The sequence below is a fragment of the Phacochoerus africanus genome, chromosome 12 (assembly GCF_016906955.1).
Source record: "Phacochoerus africanus isolate WHEZ1 chromosome 12, ROS_Pafr_v1, whole genome shotgun sequence".
In the NCBI taxonomy this organism is placed as follows: Eukaryota; Metazoa; Chordata; class Mammalia; order Artiodactyla; family Suidae; genus Phacochoerus; species Phacochoerus africanus.
In genome coordinates, this window is record NC_062555.1 from 19,916,239 (window position 1) to 19,935,641 (window position 19,403).

General features: G+C 58.1%; 1 protein-coding gene across 2 annotated transcripts in view; it reads right to left on the reverse strand.

Annotated features, from left to right (window-relative positions):
• Window positions 1–2,520: 2,520 nt before the first annotated feature.
• The window catches only part of ITPKB (inositol-trisphosphate 3-kinase B), a 106,569-nt gene continuing 89,686 nt past the window's right edge, over window positions 2,521–19,403 (reverse strand). The window contains exons 2-7 of one of the 2 annotated variants that reach the window (XM_047754968.1): window positions 16,166–16,265; window positions 14,411–14,624; window positions 11,641–11,845; window positions 8,999–9,100; window positions 7,120–7,191; window positions 2,521–5,752 (exon numbers count right to left, since the gene is read on the reverse strand). In XM_047754968.1, the coding sequence (XP_047610924.1) occupies window positions 5,537–5,752; window positions 7,120–7,191; window positions 8,999–9,100; window positions 11,641–11,845; window positions 14,411–14,624; window positions 16,166–16,265 (909 nt within the window). In that variant the 3' untranslated portion in view covers window positions 2,521–5,536. Of the gene's footprint in view, window positions 5,753–7,119; window positions 7,192–8,998; window positions 9,101–11,640; window positions 11,846–14,410; window positions 14,625–16,165; window positions 16,266–18,537; window positions 18,748–19,403 lie in introns of those variants that run through there. The other variant, XM_047754969.1, reaches the window with a different exon arrangement.

Genomic DNA, 19,403 nt, shown 5'->3' on the forward strand with positions numbered 1-19,403 from the left:
GAGGACTTTCGTAAGGGACCAGATAGTAACGATGTTGCCGCTGTTCGGTCTCTGGCAACTGCTCAACTCTGCTGTTCTGTACGAACACAGCCATCAGCAGTACCCGAAGGAGTGGCGTGTTGTTTCCCATTCAGCTCTGCTTAAACACAAGTGGCTGTAATTCTAAGGTGGTGGCTGTTCAGAAAGCTGGGTGATTAGGGAGGGGAAAAGGCCAGGCAGGTCTCTGGGGCACCCAGATGGCCATGCAGTGAGGGGAGGGGGGGCCCATGCCCATAACCCTATTATTGGGAATGGTTATGACAAGCCAATGATTCTTAAGCCAGGGCCCATATACCAGCTGGGAATTTTTCAAGGGGCTTTGGGGGCTGTCTAGGAGTCCGTGGCACTTTTCTGGGAAGAGAGTTCATAGCTCTTTCTAGATTATCTCAGGTACCTGTGATCCTCAGATGGTGAAAAAGCACTGTGTGAAGCCACCGGACTCCCCAAACTGCTGAAGTTCCCCAGGAGACCTTGGAGCTGTGACTGATATGGGAGGAGATGGCCCCTGGTTGGGAGCAGGCCACAGCTGCCCCAGGAAGGCAGGGCCTCCCGGTCCCTCCCCCAGAGGCCTTTCCACCCCTACCGCTGGTTCTCCAAAGGGCTCAAGGGCATTTTCCTGCTGGTCCCTGGTCCTGAGACAGCCTCCTTGCTACCAAGACAGCAGAGAACTTTCCAGTCAACCCCGTGCGAACCCCTGGGGAGACCTGTTATTTTCAAACTCTCTCCCTTCCCCAGATCGGGCAGAACTGGGGGGCAGTTTGATGTGACCAGCTTCCTGGGTGAGGGGGCGGGGCCCTCAGTGGAGAACTGCCAAGGGGCAGAAGCAGGGGGTGGGGAGATTGGGGGCTGCCCTGCTGGTATTTGCAGCAAAAGCTCCTGATTAAATTTAGCTCACACAGCAGCCCAGACAACTCAGCAGCTCCCTGCGCTGCCCTCACAGTCAAAGAGCCACACAGCCCCACTGCTGCCACCACGCTGATCCCCACAGCTGGGGCCGGGCTACTGGAGAGGCTGGCAGGGCCGCCCCGGAGGTGTGTGCCAATGATCAGTGGGGGGCTCTGGGCTGACAGGGAAGGAAAGGCAGGAAGCAGGTCAGGTGAATCTGCGTAGACAGTGATGGGGCAGGGACAGGATGAGATGCAGGTGCGAGACTCTGAAATGAGCACAGTTACTGCACCACAACCTGAGGAGAGCAGGCCAGGCAGGAAGGCCAGAAGGTGCAAAGGCACTGTGGCTTTTTTGGTACTTTTGTTCGTCTCACTTTTCAAAATGATAAAGGAAGGATACACCAGCCTCTGGATACTGAATTCTTGAGTTCTGGAAATGAAGCCACCAGCAATTCACAGCTGGGAGAGGCCCCAAAGCAAGTGTGGGGTGAATCCTTTGTGCCACAGGGGCCTCTGTTCTCAGATATCTTCCTTGGCAAACTCTGGGCGGCTGCTATGCGCCAAGTCTGGTGCTCAGCACCCAGGATGAGTGGCATAGATAAAACAAACTGCCCTCTAGAGCTTTCCCAGGGAGGGAGGAAGACAGAATTCATTTTGAAACCAGGCAAATTCTGGATCAGAATCCCTGCTTCCCACTTATTACCCAGGTCACGCTGGGTGTGTGCTGGCAACACCCACAGCATATGGAAGTTCCCTGGCCAGGGGTCCGCAGCTGAGACCTATGCCACAGGTGTGGCAACATGGGACCCTTAGCCCACTGCACCAGGCCAGGGATTGAATCTGTGCCTCCTCAGAGACAACGCCAGATCCTTAGCCATTGGGACCACAGAGGGAACTCCCAAGTCATTTGTCCTAAGCCTACGTTTCCCCATCTGGAGACTATACAGCCTTATTCACTGAGTTGACTCAGAGATCAAAGGGGACCACAGACGTGAGCACCCACTGCCCCGCACAGAGCAAAGCTCCGTAAGTGAAGGCTGCTGGCAGCTCCCCGCGCCCCAGGGATGGCGGGGGTGCGGGGGGCACTTTGTTGATACTCTCCGTCCCTGAGCTACTATGTAAAAGTTTTCATTGAGAGAGTAGAAAAGAGAAGTTTGAAGAGTGTTTTAAATCCTTTGTAGGGAGTTTCCATTGTGGCTCAGCGGGTTACGAACCTGACTCGTATCTGTAAGGATGCGGGTTCGATCCCTGGCCTTGCTCAGTGGGTTAAGGATCCGGCGTTGCTGTGAGCTGTGGTGTAGGTCGCAGACTCGGCTGGGATCCCATGCTGCTGTGGCTCTGGTGTAGGCCAGCAGCTGCAGCTCCAATTCGACCCTTAAGAACTTCCAGATGCTGCAAGTGCGGGTAAAAAGGAAAAAAACAAAAAAACACAAACTTTGCAGATTTAAAAGGTTACTTAACTGGACCCCCCACACCTGTGGGTTGTCATAGCCCCCAATGGATCCTCCAGCTTCCAAAGAGTCCCCAGCCCAACCCCACCCCAGACAGCCCCTGAGGGCTGGGGGTGGGAAGGACCACACCCAGCACCCAGCACCGTGGTCTCAGGGCCTTTATTCAGGAAGGTACAGAGCATCTGCGGTCTGGTTAACAGGCACTGGGGCGGGGGAGGGGGGTTGTAACAGCTCAGTTTTCTCCGAAGGTGTCTCCGGAAGAGGGGTGCAGAGGCCAGGAGAGCCCTCTCCTCCAGAAAAAGGCACTGGCGGGGGTGTGCACTCTGCTTCTTCCCAAGCAAGGGCCTGGGTTACTCTCTCTCTCTCTTTCTCACACACACACACACACACAACACACACACAGGTCAACCGGACGCAGAGACACTCAAAGCTAAATACAGCTAATGGTGCAAAGAGTCCATGGTGGTGGGTGAGGCAGTGGGGGCGGGGGGAGAACGGTGGCCAGGGCTGCATCCGGGCTCTCTTCACAGGGTGGGAAAGGAAGTTCAGAAAGAAGGCAAAGCTTTAAAGGAGAAACAGAACCAGCCTCTCAGTCTTAGTGTTTTGTGCAATTAAAAAAACCCGACAAAATAAATATAAGTTAAAAACTTCTTACATGACACTAAAGGCACATCTGGGACAAGTAGGTGAGAAACCTCCTTCCACTGCTGAGCTGTGCTGAACACTGAGAGCCCCCCCCCCCGGGGGAGGGGCCCTCCCCCCAGGAACACGGCAGGAAGGGCGCCTGCTCACCTGTGCACAGATGCACACAGCTCATCCCACCCTCCCGGCACCTTCGCGGCCAGGACCCAAGGAGTCCCCGCCTGACTGGGGATGGTTTTCAGATGGCCTGGGCAGGGCCCCTGGGAAATGCCAATCCAGGATCCATCTCTCCTGCCTGGACGAGGGAGTGGGGATCAGACGGGAGGATGGGTAGAGAGAGTAGGTGCAGAAGAGGAGAACTAGCACAGGAAATACAAAACCCCAAACCCCTATTAGAATAACCCTAGAAAGATGTCACTTCCTACCATTCACGAATACAATGTCACCCAAAGCCAAGGATTGCTAATGAGGGGTGCTGTGGGCCTCCTTTGATAAACGGATCACCTGCATCTTAGCACATTGTTTGCAAACAACCGGTGCCTGCTGAAAGTGCTTGAAAAGTTTGTTCTTTTAAATCGGTTTCAGCTGGTCCCCTGTAAGTTTTGTTCATAGCATTCATTTGCTTTTGCAAAATTTTGTCACAGCTAGACTGCCGGGGCGGGGGTGGGTGGGGTAGGGGGGCGTGCTTGCCAGCCCACAGCTGGAGAACCTCTCCATCTGAAAGAAGGCTCTCTCTTCCCTGCAGACAGCAGCAGCACAGACTCCACCCCCACCCCGTGATCCCGAGCTGGCTTTGGGGCTTTTACCTCCTAGGGTCACGTGGTGTCACAGGTCTCCCGAGCTCAGCCGGGTGGGGGTGTGACCCCCACAGGAGCTCACTGCTGTTTTGAACAAGAGCCAGGAAGTTTGAAAGTGATTTCCTCTTTGAAAAACTGTACTGAGACATCCTCATGGGTCCCACCTTCCGGCCCCCACCAACCGTCACACCCAGAGTGAAAAGGGAAAAACGCACATGTCACGTGAGCAAGTTGACAGTTCCCCCAGGGACGCCGAGGTGACAGGGGGTAGCCCAGGAGGCCCTCCCTCTGGATGGCACACATGCCGGGGGACACTCTTTCCATGTGTCCCTGGAGCAGCTCCCTGCAGAGCAAGGGGCCTGACCTCCGGTGGCCAAGGAGGGCACTTGCGCCACCGCTGCTCTCAAGGGCCAAAGAGCCAGAGTTTTGTTCTTTACAAGTCTTACAAAATTTACACTCTTCTCAAGAATATAGATCTACTTGCTTTACAATTAAAATAAGGCTTACAGGTGTTCCCTGTGACTCCTCGAGCCACCTAGAGATGCCAGGCAAAGCTGCCCAGCACCCAGCTATGTTCTCTGGAAGCTGCCCACCAGGCATTGGGGAACATGGCTAAACCCTGCAGGCTAAGACCTATTTCAGGGGGAAAACGAAGCTGGTAAGGCAGCCTCCTGCTTCCTCGCTACTGGGCACTGGCCTGAGGCTCTGCCCCATGACCAGTGGGGACTCTGGACCTCACAAGAGCCCCATGTGTGCAGCACTTGGACCAGCTGGCCCCAGGTGGTGAGGAGATGAGGGGACAAGAGAGGAGTGTCCCCTGCAGCCTGTCCTTCTTCCCCTGGGGCTGCCTGAGCCCTGCTCCACTGCCACCCAGGCCCCAGGACCTTGCCTGGCTCCGGGGGGTGGGTGATACTCCTGGAAGCTCAGGTTTGCAGAATGTTGCTCTGAATTTGTAAGCAAAAATCACAGATGGAAGAACACCACTCCTGCCTGCCCTCTCCTGGGAAGGCCAATGTCAGAGAGCATGGTCAAGTTGGAGCTGGACCCCTCTTGGCTCCTGGAGTTGTTCCAATGCTAGAGGATTTCAATACTGGATGGGTGGGGTTCCCTGCTTTAGCAGCCCTGCAAAGGCCACGGCAGCATCTCTGGGAGTCCCCAGGCTGCCAAGCAGAGGGTACTTTATTGATGGCCAACATGCTAGTCCCAGGGGTGCTGTGCCCCAACTACCAGAAAGCCTGGCGCCAGGCACCTGTTTTTACAGCCAGGCACCCCTCCCCCACTTCCCCAATCTGGGGAACGGAGAGGATGAGGCAGAAACGGGGCTATGCCTTAGAGTGGCGCCACCGGCACCGGCCACCAGGGGGCAGCAAGCCCCCACAGGTAGCCTGCCAGAGGCTGGGGCTCTTCCTGATTCTACCACCACCTGAGCCTCCTTCCAGATGGAAACCCAAGTAGCCTCCCTGCAGGCAGCTGAGCCTGGATTGGGGCATCTCTCTGCTAGTAGGAGATCCTACAGAGAACGCCAACTAAAATCCCCAGCTCCAAACCCAAGTAGAAAAATCTCATCTCGTCTGCTACAAAGTGTCTTGTAGTGCCTGCCGATCCGGAGGGTCAGTTCTGGGGTTTGCACCCGGGTGGAAGTGAAGGGGAAATTCGGAAGGAGAAGGGACGCAGGGGGGAGAAGGGTCGGGAGGGCGGTGAGGTGGGGCGCGGGGCGGTATCAGGCGCGCGGGGCTCCCGCGCACATTTCCGTCAGGATGTCGATGAGGTTGTTCAGGCCCGAGAGGTAGCCGTCCTCCCGGTTCCCCTCCTGCCACGGGATGTCGTGCTGCAGGGTCTGGCCCTCGGGCAGGGGTGTGGTTTTCCCAAAGTCGATCATCCACACCTTGGCCTGTTCCTTCTTGTCGTGGATGAAGAGGAGGGAGCTGCCGATCACCTGGAGGGGGGCAGGGACATGAGGCGGGGAGGGGTTTGGCCTCAGTGAGCTGGAGAGGGAGCACTATTTCGAGCCCACAACCAGCCTTGGGACTTTGCCACACCCCTTGGAGACCCTGACTCCTCCCTGTCACCCCGAGGGGGAGGCGCCAAGGTGATGCCACATTCCTACCTGGGCAGGGGGCAGGGCAGGTAGAGGACCCTGTTCAGGCACCCAAAGCCCAGGAATAGGGTGGGCAGTCAGGCCCAGGTCACCCCCATCCAGCAGCACACAGGGCCTGGGAGGCTGGTCCCTGACAGGCAAAGCAGGTACCAAGGGCACCCCCCTCGCTGAGGGCCAGGTCAGGACGCCTGCCTGGGGTAAGGCACTGTCCCACATACAAGCCCGAAGGAGACAAGACAAGAGCGCGTGGGAAGGAGCTGAGGTGTCATTGTCACTCAGGGTGTGGGAAGGAGCTGAGGTGTCATCGTCACTCTCAGGGCCCTGGGCAGGATGGGTCAGACCTCCTGGAAGCGCTGAGCCCAGGGAAGGGGCATGTACTGCCCAGGTGGAAAAAAGGCAGGAGCTCCAGCTAACGTGGCCCCTCGCTAGACCTGAGGTTTCCAAATGAAGCTCCAGAGAGAATATTAGGCAAAACAAATTTTCAGGAAATAACAGCAAATGGCTAAAGAAGGGTGGGCAGAAGCTTCGGGATGATGCCTGGGGCTGTCTGGGGTGGGGGATGGGGGTGCAGCTGGGCCCCTGTGTGCCGTGTGCACCTGTGTGCCCATGTATATGCATGTGTGTGTGCATGTGTGTGCCTGTGTGCATGTGAGTGTGTGTGTACACACGGGCTCCCCAGCGTCAGGCCCGATGTTCCTGTCTGCCTTCTGCCCCTGCAGACAAGGCAGGAGCCGGTAAAGTTCCAGCTCTGCTCCAAGTGGTACCTGAAGACCTGCCTGTCCCTCCTGTGGATCTCAGGGTGGTGACAGGAGGCTACTTGGCTACTGGAGCAGCTCGGAGAACCTCTGCCCTGGGACCCTAGGGCGTGTGGGACACGAGTCCTGCCACAGCCACTTGGAGCGGGGGCACCTCAGGAGCTGGCAGGGAGCAGAAAGAGAAAGAGGGAGCTGACCGTGGCGCTCGGGCAGGCCAGCCGCGGGGTGGTCCCTGGGAGCCTGGCCCAGACGTGTCACAACGTGGTTCAAGCGTGGAGCGAGGGGCCTGATCTGGCTGCAGTCATCCTAAAAATGTCGCTGGGGGCTTTCAGAACAAGCAGGTCCGCCAGTGTGGGGTCAGGCTCACAGCCCAGGTAGGTGCGCCCGGAGGTCGTAGTGACCACACGGAGCCCAGCGTTCTGCCCACAAGGACACAAGCCTAATGCCTACCTCATGGCATTTGAAGAAGGGTGAGACTTCTAGGGTGGCCCTTATGTCCTTCAGCCGGTCCCGGTAGGCCATCTGGGAACAGAAAGAGGAGCAGATTTTTAAACACTTGAGGCAGGAGTGGGTTTTAGGCACTATTTGGCCCATTAGCATCACTCAGTGTCCGCGGGAGACCCTCACGCCCCTATTACTCCAACCTCCTTATCTAGAATTGAAGATACTGAGGCCCAGAGACGGGGGCCTCCGGGTTCTGGTCCCACACTTCCTCCACTCCACAGGAGGTGCTGAGAGGGAAAGTGCCCGGGCAGCCAGGCGGTCTCCTGGAGCCCCTCACATGCGGGTTTAGGTCCTTTTTGGACTGCCAGCAGTGCAGACAGCACCAGAGAGAGCCCGATTGTGGTGTGTGTCTTCCTGACACCAACTTCAGTTTGACTTTTTTTTTTCACTTTTGGCCACCCTGCAGCATACAGAGTCCAGGGCCAGAGATCAGATCCAAGCCACAATTGTGACCTAAGCCACAGCTGTGGCAATGCTGGATCCTTAACCCACTGTGCTGGGCCAGGGATCAAACTCGTGTCCCAGGACTCCCAAGGTGCTGCCGATAGCATTGTGCCACAGTGGGAACTCCTCAGTACCCTGACCTCCGGAAGGACAGAGTAAGTAAGAGCCAGAGCCGCAAATATCTCTGCCAGTGGCTTCTTCATAGAGCTGGCCCTGGGGGCACCCATCCTCCCCAGGGGCTGGGAAGGAAGCATGTCGCACACAGGCACGCACGGTTCCTGGATGTCACGTGCAGCACCGCCAGTCTGGGGTTCAGCCAGGTGCAGGGGCATGCAGTCTGTGACAGGCTTTGCTGATGAGCTGAGACCCTCCCCCGCCCGGCAGGTGATCAGGAGCCAGATGCTCAGGCTATAGAAGAGCTGACGTGTGGGCCCTGCGACTGAAGCCGCAGCTCTTGCCAGGGGCCAAGGGCAGTCTTCCCAGCCAGGGGCCAAGGGCAGTCCCCCAGCCAGGAAAGTGGGGAGGGAGATTCCTCAGCTGCAGCGGGGCTGAGGCTCCCGGGAGAAAGGCTGTGTGGGTGCTGCCCTCCCCACTCCATGCCAGGGAGCCTGTGAAGGAGAAGACACCTCTCCTGGAGGCTCCAGGGCTCAGGACCCCAGGGTACCCGAGCCTGATTGTCACGGGGCACCCTGCCCTGGCGGTGTGGGGGCTCGGCACACCCTACATCTCAGCTGATCCCAGTGGTCAGAGCATCTGCCCAGCCTGCTTCCTGCTGGGGCAAAGTCACTCTGGCATGTTCTGCCACCCCCATGTTCAGAGGACCAGTCAGTCCTTGCAGGGAGGAGGGTGATGTGACACCCCTGCCCCCTCTGGGCACACCTCCTCCCCTTGGCCTCAGCCTGATGGAGGCCCGGCCAGGCCCAGAAGCGCCAGATGCTGGCTGCCGGCCCACCTGCCCCTTCGTAGCTACATGTCCTTGACCTCTCAAGTCTGCTCATCTGCAAAATGGGGGCAAGGATACCCACCCGTGGCAGGGGGCTGCTCTGAGGATTGGTGAGCACTTAGCCTACTACCTTGCCGGCAGCTGGTGCAAAAGGGGACAGAAACGTTTTCGGGAGCCGTGGCTGCCGGCCCAGGGAAGAAGTGACCAGCTAAGGAAGGAGCGAGCTGGTGTTCACCGCTCTGCCCATTTACCCGCCGACGGGGCGGACAACCACGCCGCCTTTCTCTTCACCTTCCAGATGTAGGTTTGGGGCCAGGGCTTTCTGCATGGGCACCACGGCTGCCGGCCTGGCTCAGCCTAGCTGGACAAGAACCCCCAGAGATGACATGGCCACCCCTGCCCAGACTCCGTGCCCCCCCCCCCCCGGCCCCTTCTCACCAGGATGTTAGGGTTGCCTTTAGTGAATTCTCTGAAGGCCTCGGTCACCTGCTCCCTCGTCTTAGTCTTCTTGAAGTCCCGGTTCACAGAGCCATCTTCTTTCTGAGAAGGAGAGTGACATCCCGTCCAGGAGGGGGTTGGTGGAGGGCACACAGGCACTCACCCCCGGGGGTCCCAGAGCCAGCCGCCAGTCCTGGGTGGACCCCAGGGTGGCACACGGAGGTGCTGCGACCTGGCCCGGGGTGGTTAATGGGATGGCACAGCAGAGGGGAGCCTGTGCTGGACCCTGGCGGAGGAGAGCAAGGGGCGGCACTCCCATCCTGGGCAGAGTGAAGGGCAGCAGGAAGGCCTGGAGGCATGAGGGACGTGGGGCCAAGAACGGAGGAGTGGCCCGTCCTCGGGGTCCTGAGTGAGCTGCAGGGGCTGAGGGAGATGCAAGGGCTGCCGGCAGCCCGGGCTCTGGAACCAGGGTGCCTGAAGGTCCTGCCGACCAGGGACACCCTCCCCACAACAGACAGGGGAGAGGCGTTCCCTGCCCCAAGTCCAGCTTGATTCCCTTTGTAATTGAAGGTCTCTTACTTAGCTTCCCTGAAAGCCAAGAAGCACACAGCCTGCCCGTCCTGCCCCCTGAGCGCAAGCGATGGCCCCATTTCCTGAGCCCAGTAACTACACGGTTCCAGGCTGCTCAGGCAGCCCGGGTGCTTTGCACCTCTAAGAGGAAATCTATTCTTTCAGGACAAAGAGTGAGAAAGGCCGGGTCCACTAGGAGCCCCCAGACTGGGGTCTGTGCCTCACCAGGGTGGAGGGGAGCTAAGGCGCCGGGGCTGTGGCTGCAAGAACAGAACGCTGGGGCAGAGGTGGAGAGCCCAGGGGTCGGCCGCCTTTCCCATGGGGTCCTCTGCAGGGTGTTCCCTGGACTAGCGGAGGGGAGAGGCGGGTGGCAAAGGTGGAGCTGGCACCCTCAGCCTAAGAAGATGGGCTGCTGGCCATTCCTGCAGCTGGACCACAGACAAAGACCAAAAGATCCAGCTTGAGATGGGCAGGGAGGCAGAGGGATAAGTGAACTCTTTCCAGCAACTATGGGAAGTTAAAGGAACACTCAGAGGAGCAGGAGGAGCAGATAATCTACTCTCAGACTGAATGCAAATCGTCCTAAGCGCAGTTCGTCAGGGAAAGACAAACATCCTATGGTATCGTTTATATGTAGAATCTAAAAAAAATAAAGGATACAAATGAACCTATTTGCAGAATAGAAACAGACTCACAGACTTTGAAAAACTATGGTTACCAAAGTGGACAGGTGGGGACAGGGATGGGCTGGGGGTTGGGGATTGGGATATGCACAACTGGCCAGAGGGGCCCTGCTATAGAGCACGGAAAACCCTGCCCAGGATTCTCTGATCATCTATGTGGGAAGAGAATCAGAGAGGATGGGCATGTGCATATGTACGACAGGGTCGCTTTGTTGTACAGCAGAAATGATCACAGCCTCGTCAATGAACTATACTTCAATCAAACAAACAAACAAAAACAGGCGATCCCACTGTGGCACAATGAGATCAGTGGCGTCTTGGGAGCATTGGGATGCAGGTTCGATCCCCGGCCCAGCACAGGGGGTTAAGGATCCAGCATTGCCACACTGTGGCTTAGGTCAGAGCTGCAGCTCGGATCTGATCCCTGGCCCAGGAACTCCATTTGCTTCAGGGTGGCCAAAAAAGAAAAAAAAAAAGGACAATTTCAGAAGACAGGAGGGGCAAATGGCTTTCTTTCTTAGCCGGAGGTCGCAAATCAGCAGGCCCCGGGCGGGGGTGGGGTGGGGCTGAAACCATTGGCAGCAAGGCTCAGGGTTGTAGAACCTTGCACCCAGTGCCAGCCGACAGGAGGAGCACAAGGCTCCCCTGGCTCCCCTGGCTCCAGAGTCAGGGTACCTGCGTCCAGCTCTGACCAGAGGGCTGGCCAACACGGGCCAAGAAGGGACAGAGAACAGAAACCCAAGAAAGGTCAGGGGCTGTGCTCTGCTGGGGACAGACGGTGGCCTGAGACCGCGGGACCAGGGCCTCATGGCCCCACTCCATCGGTGAAGCGCATGGCCGAGCTGGCTCTCAAGTCTAACAGCCGAGGAGGTGTGGAGGGTGTTCCCGGAGCCCTCTTGGGAGGGTGAAGAGGAGAGGAAAGAGAAAGAAGTGGCCCGGAAGCGGGGGTGCCCAGACTGCAGCCCCACCGGAGGTGTCTGGTGACCTGAGAGGCAGTGGCTGGCCTCCAGGGCAGCTGCCTCCCTGGCCTGCATCCACAGCCCGTCCTGACTGTGGGGGCTGCAGATAGAATGAGCCAGCTCCTCGCACGGGCATCCAGCAAACTGGCTCCTGGGTGGGGCTCAGGGCTGGGCAGGGCTTGACGCCACCCCCTCCAAGGCCCCGGGCCCCTACACGGCCACCCCTCCCAGGCCCAGACCAAGGAGTGCGTGGGCCAGTTTTCCTGAACGTCTGTGCCTGGGGCTGGCAGCCCACACCCTGGGCCTTTGTGCGGAGGCATCTCACAGCCTCCCAAGGGTCCCGGGAGCAGCCAGACCCCTTGGGGTGAAGGCCAGGGAGCCCAAGGACCCAGTGTCGGCAGAGGTGCTGGGTGCCACAGGCTGTCCTCACCTTGATGCCCTCGATCCTGAACCCCAGGGTGGCTGTGGAGCTGATGGTTTCCCTCCACTGCATGTAGCGTGGCTTGGTCACGGCCCGCTGGGCCTTCTCCTCCTCGGTGGGGGCCTCGGGGTCCACCTCGATCATCTTCTGGTACATGTCCTTCCGGAGGCTGGGCTTCTTCCGGGCCTTGGTCAGCTCCTCCTCCAGGTAGGTCCTGAGGAAGGGGGCGCATGAGGGCCGCTGGCTGGGCCGCAGGCAGCCCCGGCCAGTCAGGCTCCTCCGGGACGGGCACGCGTTGCTGTGGGCTGGGCCTGGCTCTCGACGGAGGAGGGGGCCGCCTTGCCTAATGGGGGCAACCTCATTCCCGGACCACTGGGGAGGCCTGGCATAGCCCAGGGGCAGGCTCACGGGACCAGCCAAGGAGGGAGGAGGAGGCAGGGCGCTTGGCGGCTCGTCCTGCTGGGCGAGGGTGGGAAGGGGACTGAGGGCAGGTCCTCTCGAGCCCTCGGCGGTCCCCTTTCCCCTTGGCTGCCTGGGTCCCTTCGCAAAGCGAGGGCTTCGGAAGCCAGCACCTCTGTGGGCCGGGGAGCGTCTTCTGTCTCCTGCTCCCACCCCACCCATCTCCCCAGTGCCGTGGCAGCCTGAGGGCTCTCTCTGAAGAGGGACCACCCCCTAGCGTACAGAGGTCAGGCCAGAAGGTGGCCTCTGAAGCGGCCACAGTGCTGGGGGAAGAAGCCCATGACAGGTGGGAAAGCCTGGGGGCTCCTCAGCTTTGGTTCTATGGCAGAGACTTGCCAGGCTTCTCCTGTGCCTTTTCTTTCTTTCTTTCTTTTTTTTTTTTTTTGTCTTTATAGGGCTGTACATGCGGCATATGGAGGTTCCTCAGGGTAAAGGTCGAATTGGAGCTGCAGCTGCCAGCCTACATCACAGCCACCAGATCCAAGCCGTATCTGCAATCTACACCACAGCTCATGGCAATGCCAGATCCTTGACCCACTGAGCAAGGCCAGGGATCGAACCCACGTCCTCATGGATACTAGTCAGGTTCATTAGCCCTGAGCAATGATGGGAACTCCTTTTCCTGCTCCTTGGACGTGGGCTCTGAGAAAATGCAGCCAACTGAACTGTGCACTGCCCTGCCCGCCGCACATGTGGTGTGTGGTGGGGTGCCAGCTGTACTGGCAGGGGTCCTTAGGAAGCCGCAGAGGTAACAGGAGCAGGGATAGTACATGATCCGGGCCCCTGGCTGCCTCCCTGACCCCCATTGCCAACAGGGCGAGCCACCCCTGTGGCACTCACAGGTGTGGCGCACATCACCACCCTCTTCCCAGCTCCTATTTTCAACTCCCCTTCTCCCCCGACAACGGGCTCAGCTGCTGCCTGGGACCATTCCTGGAATAGAAATCTGCAGCCTTGGGTCAGGAGAGGGAAGTTTTCTCCCTGCACCTGCGTGGTGGCCTGTGACAACAGGCCTGCCCTCCACTGTCCCCATCTGTCCCTGGAGACTGCTCTTCCACTTCCCATTGTTATTGCCAACCCGCTGGGTTGGGACCCAGAACAGACTGGTCACATCCATGAAGTCTTTAAAAGATAGGTTTTCAGAAATCACGGTACCAACTCTTACAAAAAGAAAGCTAATCCTTGGATGTGAACTTGGACCTGGTCACTTAGGACCTTCCAGGAGGCGAAGAGGACCATAAGGAGCTGGTCTCCCCTGGCACACACGCACATGCATGCACACACACTACTGTATGCACACCCATGCACACACAAAATACATTATGCATGCTTATGCATGCCCATGCATTCAGAGCCAGGTCAGTGATGACAGCTGCAGGGCAGGCTGCTTTTCCATGGACTTGTGTCATACTGGCCCCTGTGTGTGTGTGTGTGTGTGTGTGTGTGTATGTGTGTGTGTGTATTGCACGCACCACATGGCTAGGAAAGGGCCACCATCCCAAATGCTCCTGAGTGCGCTGTGGGGCCCACAGGGTGGGTGGGTGGCTGCACTTCTGCAAAGAGTTCTCAGTAGCGCCTTAAATAGGAAGCAGGCCTCAATGTCAAGTCCCTTTCCACATGGGGCTTTCTCCATGAAGGGCCCGCATGTGCTCAGTCTGGGCAGAGTCGGGCGCTGGTAGGGGGAGGAAAGGGGTTGGGCACAGATGCCCACATGCGTCACCAGCTGGATGGCAGGGCTCCCCTGTGAGAGGAGCCACAAAGCCGCCCGTGGTGTCCTGGCAATGGCCTCGGCCACCTGGCCCACCCCGGCAGGAAGGTCAGGCCTCCATGTCACATGGGGGAGCAGAAGCCTGCCCGGTGAAGCCATAAGACTAAGGAAAGGGGGGGAAATGAGGGGAGCGTCCACTCCAGTCTCCCCCTTGCAGCTCATGTCATGTCTTGGGGAGCTGCCCCCGAGGCCCCACAGCAATCCCACCCGACTGATTCATGGTGCTTGCTGCCTTCTCCCTGGGGAGGCTCTGCGCCCTCCCAGGCCCCCTTTCTGGCTCCACCAGCGATTGGCTTCTGCCCCATCCAGGCTCACCAGGGAAGGGAGTGGCCGTCGTGGGCAAAGCCGGCGTCGCTGTCCCGACTGCACATTCGTGAGATGCCAGGGTTGAGGTCCAACCAGAACCCCTGGCCTGGCCTCGCACACAGGAGGCCTCAGGACAGCCCAGAAAGCCCGGCCTCCTGACAGCCTCAGACACCGAGCCCAGGATCTGCCACCCGGCCAGCGGGGCGCTGAAGAACAGGGGTGCCCTGTCGAAGGAGCCCGGCTCACCTGATGCCCATCTTGCAGTCCATCACGCACGGGGAGTCGAAGTCAGCCAGCAGGTCGTCCATCTGGTTGTAGCGCTCCCCGTCCTTCACCACATCCCCGTGGTAGGCAGGCACGAAGGGCTTCAGCACGTCGGCCATCAGCCGGTCCAGGCAGCGCTGCTCCGACTCACAGTGCTTCTTCAGAATCCTGCCATTGGCGGCGGCCTTGAAGCTCCCTGCAGAGCAAGGGGGGAGGAGGCCCTGGGTCCCCAGCCTTGGTCCTCAAGGCTCTGACCCACCTGCCAGGCACGCCCACCCCCTCCATCCCAGAGCCTGGGGATGCTGAGGGGCTTGCCAAGCAGAGGGCCAAAGGTGTGCTTATGTCCCTGCTGGTCGACCAGCAAGCCCTTCCAGGGGAGTGGGTGTGAGTCCCCGTCCTCCCCTCTGCCCTGACGGCCCAGACCCCAGGCTCCTCCTCTGAAGATGAAGGACCCCCGTGCTGGCTGCTGGAGGGTCTTGGGGAGGGGTCTGTGCCACAACCTAGCTGCCCCTCTCTGTGTGACTACTGCCCCCAACCCCACTGCCAACCTAGCTTCTTGGCCACAAAGGTGTCTCTGGCCTTAGGAGAGGAGACGCCCTGATGGGACCAGGTTTAATCCCAGGACAGGGAGACTGGCTGCAATTCAGGGGTCCAGGGATTGGCCTGCCTGGGCCGTGCTCCTTCTGACCACACCCTCAGTAAGTGTCGAGGATGGATGTCCATCCGCCTGCCTTGGGATGGACCAATGAGGTTGGGGACAGAGAGGAAATGTCAGAGCCTGTGCTGGCCTAAAGTGACACTGCCACTGCCACTGCCACTGAAGTGACGCCCCATGGACGAGGCACCTCAAAGGGCCACCATGAGTGGGCTAGACAGCTCGAGATGTCCTCCTGCCCTGCCTCTGAGAGGCCACCTGGAAGCTCCTGGCCAGCCCAGGGCCTGGCCCATGCACCCAGCGCTCCACACCGTCTTCCGCTGGTGGAGTGACCTGCCTGCCTCTCCCACCAGCTCCGGGCTCCTTCGGGGCAGACCCTGCGTCTCCACTCATGCTGTCGCCCCAAGGAGCCCGGCGATGTGGCCACAACAGGCACTCAGTGAGGCACCTGGCTCTGCTTCTTTGTCCAGAGTGACTGATGGCGGGCAAGCTATAAAGACTGATGGTTTCATCTGTTTTATTGAGCCACATTGAAAGAGAGATTGAGAGAAAGAAAGGACAGAGACAGAGGGGGAGGGTGTGTGTCTGGTGGGGAGGTGGAAGGCACGTGTCCGTGTGCATTTTCTATTTTCTTTTTTTTTCTTTGCATTTTAGGGCCGCACCCACAGCACATGGAAGTTTCCAAGCTATGAGTCAAATCGGAGTTGCAGCTGCCAGCCTACACCACAGCCACAGCAACATCATATCTGAGCCATGTCTGCGACCTACAGGGCAGTTCATGGCAAGGCCAGATCCTTAACCCATTGAGCGAGACCAGGAATGGAACCCGTGTCCTCATGGATACTAGTCGGGTTTTTAACCTGCTGAGCCACAATGCGAACCCCTTGTGTGCATTTTCAAGGTAGTGTTAAGGGCTGTCTCTCAAGAGTGGTTGTGACTGAAGACCACCGAATTTCTCGGTGGGCATCCTCGAGAGCATCCAGGGCCAGGTCCACCCTCAACACATGCTGGACCCCTCCCCACCCCTGCCCCCCCCCGAGAGCTGGACATCCCGTTGGAAAGTCCGGGAGAGCAGCAGCTACCTGCATGTCCCGCCAGCTGGATCCAGGGATACTTCTTCTTGAAGGACATGACGAAGGGAGACCAGTGCACCATGTTTTTTATTTTCCTCCATGATTTGCTCTAGAAACAAGCAAACAAAAGGTTCTCCGTTAGAAACAGAACTCCTACTTTATGGTTAGGATGCGTCCAAACAAGAAACCCCGCTGCCTGTCGCCTGGGGCCACAGGACGAGATGAGTCCACCTCCACAGCGCAGGTGTCCTTGGTGGCCCCCAGGACCTCACCTGCATCAGCTGCCTGGCGCATATCTGTGGGTTTTACCCCATTCTACAGACAGGCTGGGCAAAACACCCAGGATCAAGGGGACAAGCATCTGACAGGCTCTTGGACCAGAAGAAGGGAGGGCAGTGTTCCCCCTCCAGGGCTGGCCCATCCCCATGCCGCTTCCCCGTCAGGGGACAACTGAACCCCCACGGCCTTTCTCTGTGCCCCTTCCTCATCTCTCCGGGGAGGGATGGATGGCGGGTCCACCACGCTCTTTGGACTGGTGGGCCCGTCTGGACTCTGGAAAACGGCCTCCCGCATCCCAGCAGCAAGGCCCCCTCAGAGGGAGGCGAGAGAGGCCTGAAGGCCCCAGGTGCAGCAGGTCAGCTCACGCTGTGTTCACAGATGTGGTGGCAGCACAGGCACCTCTTGCTGGTGAGAGGTTTGAGACTTTTCTTTTCTTTTTTGCCTTTTTAGAGCCTCACCCATGGCATATGAAGTTCCCCAGGCTAGGGGTCTGATCCGAGCTGCAGCCACCAGCCTACACCACAGCCACAGCCACAGCCAGATCTGAGCTGCGTCTGTGACCTACACCACAGCCCACGGCAACGCCGGATCCTTAATCCACTGAGCGAGGCCAGGGATGGCTTCCAAGGCTCTGGTGTGCACAGGGGTGAGGATGACTGCAGGCCTCTCTCTCCACTGGGCTTCTCCTTCTCAGGACTTGTCTTAAGTAAAAATGTGTGTGTGTGTGTGTGTGTGTGTGTGTGTGTGTGTGTGTGTGTGTGTGTGTGGAAGGGGCTCCTCCTTGGGCAGAGAGGAGAAGTGACATTTATTGAGCATCTTATTTATTTTCTCAGTAAGCATGCAAGGTAGTTGTTATTTCCATTTGCAGAACCTAAGCCTCAGACAAGTGATACAGCAGCATTTAAACTGTCATCTAAGGAGTCTCCATCATGGCTTAGAGGTAATGAACCTGCCTAGGATCCATGAGGATGCGGGTTCAATCCCTGGCCTTGCTCAGTGGGTTAAGGATCCGGCGTTGCCGTGGGTTGTGGTGTAGGTCACAGATGCGGCTCAGATCTGGCTATGGCTGTGGCTGTGGTGTAGCTCTGATTGGACCCCTAGCCTGGGAACCTTCATATGCTGCAGGTACAGCCCTATAACAGCAAAAAAAATAAACTCCCATCTCTATGACTACTTAAAAAAATCCTTTATATTACCAGGAACAAACATTTCTCTACAAGAAAAGATCTCCTTCAGTTAACTTTAATAAGAACCAGCTGTAGGCGTGAAGATCAAGTGTCCCCAGATGTGAGCCCCTGAAGCGGGTGATGAGAAGTGAACTGAGCAGCATTTCAAGTTCCTGAGAAGCGGATCCCTGACCAGCAAAACCACAGACAGTAAACCCACAGGGCTTACTGGGGAGGAGAAGCTGGGAATTCTGCAGAAGAGGGAGGCGAGGAGTGGTCCCTCCTGGACAGGGGACCCTGGAGAGGCAGGTCCTCGTTCTCTGTGCCACAGCGCCTGCCAGCAATCATCCTGAGGATGCTGGACAGGCTCCAGCTGCTGGAGCCCAAGGTTAAATCAAAGTTAAATCTGTCTCCTTTGGTTTTTCTTTTTTTTTCCTCTCTCTCTGCTGAGACTCAACTGCTTTCTGTCATCAAATTTTCAAGTCAGAATCTGTTTAAGGAGGATTCTCCTTCCCTAAGGAAACTGGTAACATTTACTCCACCCCAGAAACCCCTGCTCTACCCCCAAGAGCTGGTCTATTCTTAAGCGAGGGCAGCGCTCTGCCAGGCCATGTGACAAAGGGCCGGCCTCACCAACAATGGTGTTCTTTCGAGATGCTTCTGATGGAGATCACCAAAGAAGGCTAAGGCAAGCCAGCGTTCCTTATCTAAGCCCAAAGGCTGCACAAATACTCAGGGCAGACGATACATGAGGGCAGCAACGGGAAAACTAGTTACACAAGGTGACCGACTGAGTGGTGGCTTGTCTCACTCCCGGGGAAGACATTAAGGTGGGTCCAGAAGCAGATGCATAGCCGCTCGCCACCTACTGGACACGCCCCTACAGCAGAGCTCAGAGGGGATGAGGGTGCAGCAGGTGAAGGGTGGGGGGGGGCAGTGTTCTCCATCTAGGGCTGACCCCATCCCCATGCCACCTCCCATCAGGGGACAGCTCAAACCACACAGCCCTTCTTCATGCCCCCTCTCAGGGCCTCAGTTTCCTCATCTGTCTGGGGAGGGATGGATGGCTGGTCCACCGAACTCTTGGGACTGTAGACACTCCCGGACTCTGGAAAACAGCCTCCTGCATCCCAACATCAAAGGCCCCTAAGAGGAAGACATGAGAGAGGCCAGGATGCCCCAGGTGCAGCGTGTCATCTCACGCTGTGTTCGTAGATGCATAGGTGTGGAGGCAGCTGAGGACCCCAGAAGGCGTGTGTCCCACTGCTGGGGGGCTTGGAGGATGCAAAGATCACTGCCCACTGGGATGCGAGCCATCAGGAAGGCTGCAGCCTGTGGAGACCGCCTGGGGCCAACTTGAGGGAAAGGAAGACCACTGCCGGCCCAGAGGCCTGGGATGAGGACTGGGCACAGCTGGGGCCAGATGTGCTGGGAAAAGGAGCTGGAAGCAGGGCTTGATAAGGGTGAGTGGCTGAGAAGCCAGGACTCAGAGGAGTAGGGTGTGGGGGAGGCAGGCAAACCTGGGCCTGAGTCCTGGCTCCATCCACCCCTTCCTTGGGACCTGGGACAAGCTCCTGACCCTCCTTGAGGCCCTATTATCTGACCTGTAAAATGGGAATAACACATGGATTCCTTTGATTCCATTAGAAGTTCATGGGCACAGAAGGTGTTTGTGGAAGAGTCCCGTGGGCTTGAGCTCGAGGACGGGTGTCCCCGAAGTTACCCTCCTTTCCACCAGTCTGGAGCCAAATGGAGGTGTTGCCATGGTTACTAAAGAAGAAAGGCCACAGACGGAGCCTGTG